This window comes from Jaculus jaculus, chromosome 13, assembly GCF_020740685.1.
Source record: "Jaculus jaculus isolate mJacJac1 chromosome 13, mJacJac1.mat.Y.cur, whole genome shotgun sequence".
NCBI classification, from domain to species: domain Eukaryota; kingdom Metazoa; phylum Chordata; class Mammalia; order Rodentia; family Dipodidae; genus Jaculus; species Jaculus jaculus.
In genome coordinates this window covers 84,179,711-84,192,071 of record NC_059114.1, presented here as the reverse complement: position 1 = coordinate 84,192,071, position 12,361 = coordinate 84,179,711, and the positions used below count along the sequence as shown (strand labels likewise).

General features: G+C 36.6%; 1 protein-coding gene across 6 annotated transcripts in view; it reads right to left on the bottom strand.

The window, feature by feature from the left end:
* Cdh18 (cadherin 18) overlaps window positions 1–12,361 on the bottom strand; it is an 833,519-nt gene that overhangs the window by 63,616 nt on the left and 757,542 nt on the right. For all 6 annotated transcript variants that reach the window (XM_045132913.1, XM_045132915.1, XM_012947493.2 and 3 more), the window contains one exon: window positions 3,196–3,449. In XM_045132913.1, the coding sequence (XP_044988848.1) occupies window positions 3,196–3,449 (254 nt within the window). The remainder of the gene's footprint in view (window positions 1–3,195; window positions 3,450–12,361) is intronic.

Here is a 12,361-nt window from a genome sequence, read left to right as displayed (position 1 = left end):
AGAGAGAGAGAGAGAGAGAGAAAGAGAGAGAGAGAGAAGGGGAATTCCCTTCTGACTTGAGTCTTTCTTGCATCCCAGTGGTTATTAATTCTGCCTGAAATAAAACTCATCATTTATAAATCACCCTTCTCAGAGTCCATTTTCTCATTTCTTTGTTAAATGAGAACCTAAAAGTTGGGGGCCGGAGGGGTTACAGGCCTGGGGCCCTCCTTGAACTCCAAAATCCTTCATCAATATCAAGAAACACCAAATTATAATAGGCATGGATATTTTTTAACTGATTGAAAGCTGCATGGAAATATTGACTTGCTTATGCATATAGACAGAGCCTTTATTTATTTATTTTTTTTTGTTTGTTTGCCTTCTTTCTTTCCCTCTCTCTTTCTCCTTTCTTTCTTTCCTTCTTTCTTCCTTCCTTCCTTCCTTCCTTCCTTCCTTCCTTCCTTCCTTCCTTCCTTCCTTCCTTCCTTCCTTCCTTCCTTCCTTTCTTTCTTTTTTGAGGTAGGGTCTCACTCTGTCTCAGGCTGACCTGGAATTCACTATGGAGTCTCAGGGTGGCCTCGAACTCACAGCGATCCTCCTACCTCTGACTCCTGAGCGCTGGGATTAAAGGTGTGCGCCACCACACCCAGCTTAGATAGGGCCTTTAGAAGGGTCATGAGCATGGACCTATCATCATGAGATTAAAGTCCCTTTAGGAAGCATTCTCACCAGCTTTCTTCCCACCTCTGAGGCTATGAGGTGTTCGTAGTGATGTAACTTTTTTTCTTTGCTGTTTACTATATGGCTTTTGTGTGACTGTGACCATCTGAAAAATTAATGAGACCAACCAAGAGCCAAAAATGTCTGTATTCTGAACACACCCAATGTCTTTGTATCAGTAGCTTTCATATACATTATGATATATGGAGCAATGGTAAAAGAAATTTGTCCTTGATCTCAATTTTGCCTATTTTGGCTGAATCTCATCACATATTCTTATCCTTTCACACTATTATAAATTTCACCATTATTTTTTACTTCACTGTGATTTTGAATTGTATACCCTGATTTGATTTTATTTTATCAAAGTAATTGCACAGGCTTCTTTAGTTTCCACTTTCCTTCTATTGGCAGCATGTGATGTCACATAAAACTCAAAGATATAACCTCAGCACTTAATATCCTTGTGATGTATTTGTACCCTCATTCTCTGATCACTTGCCATTTCCACAATTAACCCATACTCGTAATCTAGACAATAGACCACGATATCTTCCTTCTGTTGTTATCTCTCTAGTTTTTCAAAGCTGTAGATTATGAGCCCAGTTGCAGCTTCCTTCAATCAGCCCCTTCACAGTGATCTGGATATTGTCAACATGACATCCCATTAGACATTTAACACATTTAAGATAGTGCAATGGTTAATTTCATGTGCTAGGCAGTGGTGCCAAAAGACTTGGGTAAAATTATGGTTCATGATTCTCTCAAGGATTATTTTGATGACATTTTCATTGATAAATTTTGAGTAAAGTACATTATTCTTTCCCATCAAGTCAGTTGAGGACAGAGGCTCAGCTCCAAGCAGGAAGAACTATCTCAGGCACCTCCGCAGGTAAAGTGAAGAATCACAGGCAGAAATCCTACTCTAAAGACTGCGGATTTGTACCTGTATAATTTTTTGAGCTAAGTCCTCACAATCTCTATTTTTCTGTCTCTGTCTCCTTCAGTTTGCCTGTTTGCCTCTCTCTTCTCTTTCTTTCTCTCTCTGTCATATAAACATGCATGCATTTCTTTAAACAAAAACTTACATACATTAGTAATACATACACATATTAATAATATTAGTCATATTGTGTCTGCTTCTGTTTAGAAATCTAATGACTATAAATTTTTAATATTTTAAGTTTATTTCTGCATGTATTTAAGACTACAGTATGACCATTATATTGCTTCTTATGATAGGCAACTAAAAGGTCTCTTTAAAATGATTACATTATCCGTTTTCTTAACTTTATGTGAAAGAAACAGCATCTCTGTAATTTTAATTTTCAATGAAAACCTTGTTGATTTTAATATCAAACTACCCTCTTAGACCAAGTTTATCTTATCAAGATATTGGTTTTGTGATCCAAAATTATTTAAGGTTCCCAAGGATATACATATAAACTAAGTAATATATACATATTTGTGCAGTCCTTCTGTCTCACAAATGAAACATAAAGAAGTCCTTTCTTATTATGCAATAAAATAATACGTTCTCTATAATATAACACGCATATGAAAATATGCATATATATATATATTCCTTTAATTCAATATAATACAATTCCATCAATGTATTTATGTTACATTATTTTTCCTTTTATAAACACTAGGAATTTAAAAATCACAGGATTGGATAAGGATCTTGTAACTGGTGGGAGAGACAATGAAACCTCCATGGCATTGTTTGTTTATAGAGTGTAAGTCTCTGGGTTGAGCTCTAGATGACCCTCGGAATGTGACTATAAGCTGCAGGGCTGTCTCCTTGATGCTTTGTGGATATTGTTGACTCACAGTAACTCTGAGACATTGTTTTATTTTTTTTTTCTTTTACAGATAAGATTGAATGATTAGCTAGGTTTTACACATGGTGGGACAATAGGAGCCAGACATTAATCTTGTTTATTTTTTATTTTTACTTTCATTTTAGGGAGAGAGAGAGAAAATTGTCATGCCAGTGACTCAGCCACTGATAACTCCAGACATTTGCACCCCCTAGTGGGCATATGTGACCTTGTGCTTGCCTCTGTGTGTCTGGCTTTCATGGGAGCTGGAAAGTCCAACATGGGTCCTTAGGCTTTGCAAGCAAGTGCCTTAACAGCTCAGCCACCTCTCTGGACCTATTTTACTTTTTGTACTCCATCCACACCTCCTATCTGAAGTTGTCAAAGTTCCAAAACTTTACTCTTATTTCTACAACATTATCTCAGTTTTGCTTAATTATTCATTCCAGGGCTGAAATTAATCTGAGTGGTTAAAAATACACTCAGAAAGGTGGTAGCTTCCTTATAGTTAACTTGTCAGAACTTCATGCTAAGCTACTCAGAACAATAACTAACTATCATGGCCTTTTAATTCTAATAATAGTCTATTTAAAAGTAAGATGTTCATTTCTTGATTACTCCATATTGTATGAGTGACTGTATGAAATACCAGTTGTATTGATTTTACCTTACTAAGCTGTTAGCGCTGTCAGGATCCTGTGCCAAAACTGTTCCAACAGTTGTCCCAATCCTGGCATTCTCATAGACATCCATGACATAGGAAGGTAGCGAAAACAGTGGAGGTTCATCCACATCCCCAACAATGATCTTCAACATAGTTGCATCTTTAAATGGACCCAAGTGAGAAAAGCGGAAGTCAAGGTGGGTATTGGCTCCCTCGATGTTGAGTGTGTATGACTTCTTTTTCTCATAGTTCAGTGGCTGTGAAGGAGGAACAAGATTACCAATATTAAGCTTCATTTTCTAAAGATATTTTTTTCCTCTTGAACAAAGTAAAATATTAAATTATTTTGATATTGTTTAAAAACTAGTATTTATTTATCAATAACTCATTTTTAAATGTTTAACATCATTATCCATCAGTAAAATATAAATTTAGAGTACTTCAAGGTTCCACCTCATCAGAATTATGCTATTCAAGAGTAGAAATGGCGATACATACTGGACAGTGTTTAGAGAAGAGCAAAACCATTTTCATTATTGGTGGAGTTATAAACATAAACAGCCATTATGGACATCAGTGGGGAGATTGTTCAAAATAACATAAAAATAGGACTACCAGCTATGCCACTCCAGGGAATATAACCAAAATGTACATTGTACAAAATGACACATGCTCATCCACGTTTATTGATTTTTTTTATTCAAAATACCAAGGCTGCCTAGATATACATTAATGAATGAATGGATAACAAAAATGTCACAAACCACAAAATTTTATCCAACCATAAAGAAAAATGAAATATTCATAAATACGGATGCCTGAATTAGCTACCATTTTCCAGTTCCATCCATTTTTTATGAATATAAACTTAGAGTGCTTCACGGTTCAGTCTTATCTTATAAGAATGACGATATTCAAGACGAGGAATGTGGATACATGCTGCACAGTGTTAGGGAAGAAAAGAGCCACACCCCCACACAGGTCATACCTTCTCTTGTTCCCCCTCCTTCACAACAAAACTCACTGTCTTTTTATCTTTTTCAAATGAAACCACTAAACACTGCATGCAGATAGGTACATTAGTATAGCCACTATGGAAGCAGTATGGAGATGTTTCAAAAGACTTAAAATAAAAATATACCTGATCCAGTTCTCTATTACTTAGACTTTCTAAAATATCTGAATCTCAATTTCACTTTACTTGGATTAAACTTGAAGTTTTATCTTAAATTCTACCCAAAATTTAGTTGTTCAAGTGAACAATATTTTAATTGAGTTTTAGCAAAAGATTTATACAGAATTTTCAATTCACTTCCTTTTGCTCTCTTCATTGTTATGGTTCACTTATAGTGTAATCCTGTTTCTTTGGAATCGTTCTCTTTTCCTTTAACATATGATATTTAAATCAAAAGTTTAATTATATCCACTTATTTTGGGTTTGCTGTTTCTATCTTAACTATGTTCCTATATTGTAATACATTTATATATCATTATAATTCTTTTAGTTTTTTTTATTTTTTTTTTTTTAGTTGCTTTTGTCAGTGCCAGGAAATGAACTCAGGACATGATACATTCTATGCTGTTGTACCATTGTGCTATAGACCCAGTCAGACATCTAATATTCATTTATATTCAGTCAAAATATGCTCTAGTGTCCCAAACTTCTTTCTTGGTGGGACCACAGGCAGCTGCTTCTTCTAGCGGATCTATGATATGTTCTTTACCGCAATGGCTCATGTCCCAGTCATTCATTCTATTTCAGTGTGTCTTGAAGTACTCATACTGTTTCCATAAAGTTTTATGTTAACGTACATTTATGTCAGCAGTGTATAAAAGCTGCCTCTTCTGAAAGAATGTTATAGATTTCATGCCTTTACAAGCAATCATAGGCTTCTCACCATTTTGCAGGTTTAGATGTTCAATATCAATGTGAGACAAGTCAGACATCTAATGGGAGACCACTTACAGAGTATAACTTCTATTTCTTGGTAATTTTGTCCCATTCACTGACTTTGCAATTCTCTTTCACACAGGTATTTGGCGGTAGGTGGGGTATGATTACTTGCCCTCAATCCATTGCATTTTATAAAATTCCGGAACTATGATAAGTTTCTTGTTCTGGAAGACTACCAGTTTACATGATCAGTCTGTGTTTAATATGAGAAGCTAGGTAAACTATAGAAAGGTGTTCTAGTGGAAATTGATAATGTACGTTGATGTTTGTGAGGAAATACTTTTGGAGTAACGATAGGTCATATTTCTGTGATATTTATAGAATTTGTCTTAAATGATTTTAGTGTAGTGTGTGTGTGTATGTTTGTATGTTCGTGTATTTTGTATTGCGTGTGTGTGTGTTTCTATATTTGTGGTATGGGCTCCTGTATGTATAGATGCGTGTACCAATGTGCATGCGAGAGGCCAGAGAAGGATTCGTGGGGCTCCTCTCCATTACTCTCGAGCCTCATTTCCCTGAGACAGAGGCTTTCATCAACCCTTGAGCTCACTGTTCTTCCATGGCTTCAGTGATCTTCCAGTCTGTGTACCGTTCTGCACTGTTACATCAAGCCCAGCTTTTCACTTGGGCGCTACAGTCTCAACTCATCTCTTTAACCTTTGCGGCAACTGCTCACACCAATGGAACTATCACCCCAGCCACTTTCTCCAGGGAAACCCATAGGGATGTATTCCCTGCATTCCCTGATCTTGTTCTAGCAACCTGTATGTCCATGCCTTCTAAGAAAGAAGACCAACTCTCACTACAATTCTGTTTGTGCTATAATTAAACAACTTGCAAGATGAGAAGTCCTAAACTACACAGATTAGGAATGTCAGTTTTGGGGCTGGTGAGGTGGCTCAGTGGTTAAATGTGTTTCCTGCTCAAGTATGAAGACCTGTAGGTAATTGAGGCCACCAGAGTTTGAATCTCCAGAAACCAAGTAAACAGATAGGTCTGATTATGCCTGTCTCTATCTCCAGTTCTGAGATAGGGGACCTAAGGTCAGAGAAGTATGGATTAGTTTAGTGTTCTAGACTTTAAATACCATGTATTTATTTGTTTGAGAGAGAAAGAAAGACAGAGAGAGAGAGAGAGAGAGAGAGAGAGAGAGAGAGAGAGAGAGAGAGAAAGAGAGGACGAGAGAGAAGTGGCATCCCAGGGCCTGCAGCCACTGCCAACGAACTCCAGATACATGTGCCACCTTCTGCATCTGGCTTTCGTGGATACTGGGGAGTTGATCCTGGGTCCTTAGGCTTCACAGTCAAGCACCTTAACCACTAAGCCATATCCCTATCTCTGGTTCAGCTTAAACATTGGAATCCCAATTAAATATTGTGATTATTTGATGCTGCCAATGGTTCACACCCACAGCATTAAATCTGAGGGCAAAGAACACCCTGATCCTTGCTCAAAGGGGCCAAAGCATGATTATGAAAATGTCAATGAACATAAGGAATGAAAAAAAATACTGAAAATATATCATTCGGAATAGATCAAATGTAATTGAAACATATTATATATCATGTGTTTCTCTAGGAATGGACAGAACACTCAGTGCATTGTCTGAAAAAGAATTTCTTGTCAGAAGCAGCACTTTCATGAGGCTATAAATCGTTACCTTTACTAAGATGAGAAATTACAGCTTTGTGTAGCATTATATGTGAAACAAAAAAGCGTGCTCAAAGACCAGTGACTCAGCGTATACCTAGAAATGGGCACCACATCAATCAAGCCACAGATGTTGTAACTAGTAAAATAAACTTTGCCTTTACTTTACTGTAAAGGTCATCTCTTCATGTTTTATTGAATAAAGAGGCAGGATTAAAACATTTTGGATTAAATCAACTGATATTGAATAAACTAGAAAAGGTGCTTGAGACAAACTGAAACAGCAAATAAAAGTAGGACTGGGAAGCAAAAAAGAAAATATATCAATAGCAAGAAGACCAATTTCTTTAAGAGTACACGTTCACATAGGCTTCATAGAAGAGGTTTTGAGGGAGAATGCTGACAAGAAGCATCCTTGGCTTCAGAGGTTTATGTCAGAGGAAAGAGCACATCAAGTTACATTCTGCCTTATCTTCTTCCCCTTTCCGCCCAGTCAGGCTCCATTAAACAATGAATGAAAGTTATCAAAGTGTATTTACGATGTACCACATCATGCATCACTGGATTCAACTTGGCAATTTTCTGATGAAGGAATGATACGGACAGGGATGTGCCAAGGCTCCTGCTGGCTGATTTATTGAGCAGCTCTGATTTTGATCTCTGAGATTAGCTTCTCTGCCTTACTGACTAAGGTGAGCTGCCTTTGAGATTAAATAAAAAAAAGTTGTTGAAGGACTGCTTATCTACTCCTTGCCATCTGAATCAGTGTCTCTTGAAGGCTAAAATGAAGTGAGGAATGACTTGCAGTTATTTATAACATAAAGCACACAGTGTTTAATTAATGGTGAAGCTGAATCTTAACCTAAAGGGTTGAGCATTTATATGAATGTGAGAAATAATTAATTCAACTCTGAGGATAGAAATGTAAAAATGATAAAGAAGGCAGGAAATAATTTGAAATGATTTTTCCAGACTATTTTCAAAACATTATTACTACCATTTGCCTAGCTGAATAATTGCTATCAGAATATATATGGTTAAACTACAAACTCGGGAAGGATGCTAATTAAATATGCATGATACACACATTAATGCATTTCAGATAGCATCAATTAATTGTGGATATAAAGGATGGTAAGATCTGTCTCCAATGCCACAAAACATGTTTTTGATCTTAAGTGTGGAGACCATATTCACCACAGCACTCTTATTTTGGAAACACAACATTACTTTCTGATACACAGATAAAGCAGGGCTCAGTGGGAAGAGTTGATCTGTAGCCCACGCACCCCAGAGCTAGGATGGTGCAGATTGGTCTGTATCTATTCCTTTCTTCCCCTATCTTGCAGCTGCCTTGGTAAAAGACCTAATATCATACATAACTTACTACTGCCTATGATGGAGACTCCATTCAAAACCAGCTTTACCTCCACGGCATCTTTACAAACAGTGATTTCCCAGATGCATCTCTGTGGCTCTATTGTATTTCTATCTTTATACATAAAAGGACTTCTTAGTCTCACCTTAAAGTTCAAATCATGGTTTCATCAAGCTTTGTAATCTTCCTACAGTGAATTACTATAGGTCACAAAAGTAGATGGAATGTTTTCTTGTACCTTACATTATTCTGCTGTCTGAATATACTTGTGTGCATGTGGTTATGTACATTCATATGTGTGGCCACAGCTGTGTGTCTTGGTGCATGTAGGCATGTGTGTGCACGTATGTGAAGGCTTTTCCATTGCCCTCCATCTTGTTGACTGAGAGAAGGTTTCTCATTGAACACTGAACTCAGATCACCAGTTCTTCTATACTGGCTCACCAGCAGCCCAGAAAACTGCTTGTCTCCAGATCCCATACACTGGAATTACAGGCACATGCTAGCTCACACTGTATTTACATGGCTCCCAGGGATCTGAATTCAGGGGTGCATGTTTTTACTGAAAGCACTTTACTGATTATATCATCTATCCATCTTCCTTCTCGAATTCTTAATATCTTTTCTTTCCCAAAAACAATTTAATATTCACCTCTGTAAAATATGTTTATTTATTTATTTGAGAAAGAGACAAACAGTGAGATAGTGAGCATGGGCATGTCAGGAACTCCTGCCACTGACGGTGAACTCCATACACATGTGCCACTTTGTGCATCGGGCTCTATTTGGATACTGGAAGGCAAACAAGGGCTGGCTGGAAGTATTTGCAAACAAGCATAATTAACTACTTAGAAATCTCTCCAACACTATTATTCACTTTTAAATCAATATAAAATATAGTTATTAGGAAAAGAATTAAAGATATTTCACCCAGTACAGGTAAGAAGCAATGAGCTACACAGGCAGGTAGATAGATGGATGGATAGATAGATAGATAGATTTTATTCAGGAGCTTTAGTTAGAATATGGTCTCTCAAGACAAATTTTGAACATATGCATCATTGGAATTAACTGGAATATTTGTTGAGATTGTAAGTATTTCATCCCCACTCTACTCTGAACAAAAGTATTTGTATAAGGGAGTCTAAATTTTACCATATTTCAAAGATAAAAATCTGAACTTATTTTTAAAGTTTATAACTTATCTTTGCTAATTGTCTGTGTTCTATTTTGTGCTTAAAAGGTCATGAGCATATTGTATTCTTCAGAACAAAAAGTAATGGTTTAATCCCCAATGACAGACTCTCAGGAAAGAAAAAAAAAAAAAACAGGAAAAAAGAACAGGGAGAATGTTAATGGTTTTACAATAATTGACTTGCAGATTCAATGATGGTAAAACAAAATGCTGTACCCCAAGGAATGTTAGCTAACTATTGAAAGATTCCTGTACCATTTATGGAATTCTCTTGATGTTACTTAAAGTAGCACAAAATAGATTAATGGCATTTAGATAACTAGCATTAATAATAAATCTATTTCCCCAAAACTCTAAATTCTGTTGCATGGTGATAAGTTTTGTGAAGAGGAAAAAAAGTGTAATTTCCTTAATAATTAATGTACATTTTCAAAAAATGTGGAAGAAAAAAGGTTCAATCTGAAAAAATAAAGAATGTATAATGAGACATATAGACAAAATTAGAATATTTGGCAATTAGATTGAACAGAGAGAAAAGAATTGAAGGAAATAGTCAAAGAATCAATAATTGGTTTGGTTGATTCTGTAAATTAAAATACCACTTTCTGCAAAAATTAAAAAATAAATAAAATTTTCTTATATTGATGAATGAAACTGTAAAAACTGTAAGCTTCAAAGTAAATCTATCTCTCTGAGAAGAATACATAAGTAAGAGTTTGGAGACTAGGTGGACACTGGGAAGGAGAGTTAAATTTTCCCAAGGAAGAGATGCTCCAACAGAACTGCAGAACCATTTCAAAGCAAGGACTCACTCAAGCATGGCTTTTTAAACTCTCGAGAGGTTTTCTGCTATAGTGTTAGCATTAAAATTGAAGGAATATTGTAATACAATGAAGCTTAATAATATTTCCTGTATTTGCATCTACAATTTTTATACGAAGTAATATATGTGGCTTATAAGTTAGAAGACTCTTTAACCTCTATCCTATCATACACTTCAGACATATTGTAGCTGAGAAAATAAATGAAAATTTGGAGCCTGGAGAAATGGCTTAATGGCACTTGCCTGGGAAGCCTAATGATCCAGATTGAGTTCCCCAGTGCACATGTAAGCCAGATGCACAAGGGAGTACATGCATGTGGAGTTCATTGGCAATGGATACAGGCCCTGGAATGTCCATTTTATCTCTACCTGGCTCCTTATCCCTCTTTCTGCTCTCTCTCTCTCTCTCTCTCTCTCTCTCTCTCTCTCTCTCTCTGTCTCTCTCTCTGTGTGTGTCTTTCTCTTATACACACAAATAAATGAATAAAATATAAGAAACTGTTATCACTGTCTTTTATGTCTGTATTTTTAAAATATACATGTGTAGATTTAAAAATTTTGCTTCACACCAGTCTTGATAACATTAGTGAAGTCCAGTAGAGCCATACTTCTAGGATTATTTAGCTTCATGATTATTTTAATTAATATTACTAGCACTGGCAAAGCTGTTCTCTGTTGCTGTACATATCGCCATACCTTGTTTTTGGTGACATCTCAACTATTTCTATTGAGATAAAATGTATTATTCTCAGTGAACTCCCCCAATCACAGAAAGATAACCGCTGCATAGTTTCACTCATCTACAGCTTCTAACCAGAATCTACCCAAGTCGCCAACGTACCTACCAAGCATCTCAAGGACCTGAGAATAGGGAGGGTGGGAAGAGGAGAGAAGAAGGGGGTTCACAAAGCTGGACCCAAAAGGCAAGTGGTACCATAACACTCTACATCCTAAAAGGCAGACAAAATGGGTGAACCTCCACCAGGCCCTTAGAGGGAACACGAGATTCACAAGGCCCTGGAGAGGACAAAAACTATTCATTTTCTCCTATTTCTGCTTTCTTCTCTCTCTCTCTCTCTCTTCCTCTCTCTCTCTCTCTCTCTCTCTCTCTCTCTCTCTCTCTCTCTCTCTGAATTAGAGGAGGCTAACAATGGTACAAACTTGAATGTATTCACTGACTACAAAGATTAAAAAAAAAAAAAATTAACAAAGTTAAAAAAAAATGTTTATCTGGAATGGAGATGAGGCTCCGCAGTTAAGGTACTTGCCTGCAAATCCTAAGGATCCAGGTTCAATTCTCCAGTTCCCATGTAAGTCAGATGCACACGCATTTGGAGTTCCTTTGCAGTGGCTGGAGACACGAGCATGCCCATCGTCTCCTTCTCCCTCCCATCCTCCCCCTTTCATCTTTCCCTCCCTCCCACGTTTTCTCTCTCTCTTTCTCTCTCTCTGTCTCTCTCACTGCTTCTCCAATAAAAACAATATTTTAATGGAAAAAAAAATAATCCAATGAGGCAGTTGTATACTATTGGATTCAAGTCCACAGTAACATCCATATGCCTATATTCATATAAATGAATGAATAAAGTGATAAATAAAAATGTTAACATAATTTTTGTCTATTTTCAACTCTTTTCAACTATTTTCTCCTCTCCCTTCTTCAGAGTGTACCTTAGGGTAGATAGTCAAACAGAAACTATGGCCTGGCCTGGTGGTACACACCTTTAATGCTATTTTTAAAATATTTTATTAATTTATTTATTAATGAAAAAGAGAGAGAGAGCAAACTAGATAATGCTACAGGGGTGTGGGGCTATCTATTGTAGTCCCCCCAAAATTTCAGAGGTATGGAAATATCACACTCAGCCCTCAGCCCCATTACTATAGAATAAGTACACAATTAATGTCTATTCATTGAATCATTAAAAAAAAAAAAACACAACTAGGATTGAAAAGATGACTTAGCAGTTAAGGCACTTGCATGCACAGCCTAAGGACCCATGTTCAAGTCTCTAGATAACCATGTAGGCCAGATGGACAATGGTCTGGAAAGTGTAAGGTTGCACATGCCCACTAGGTGATGCAAGTGTCCAGAGTTTGATTGCAGTAGCTAAGACCATAGTGTGCCAGTTCTCTCTTTTCTCTATGTATGTGTGTGTGTGTGTGCCT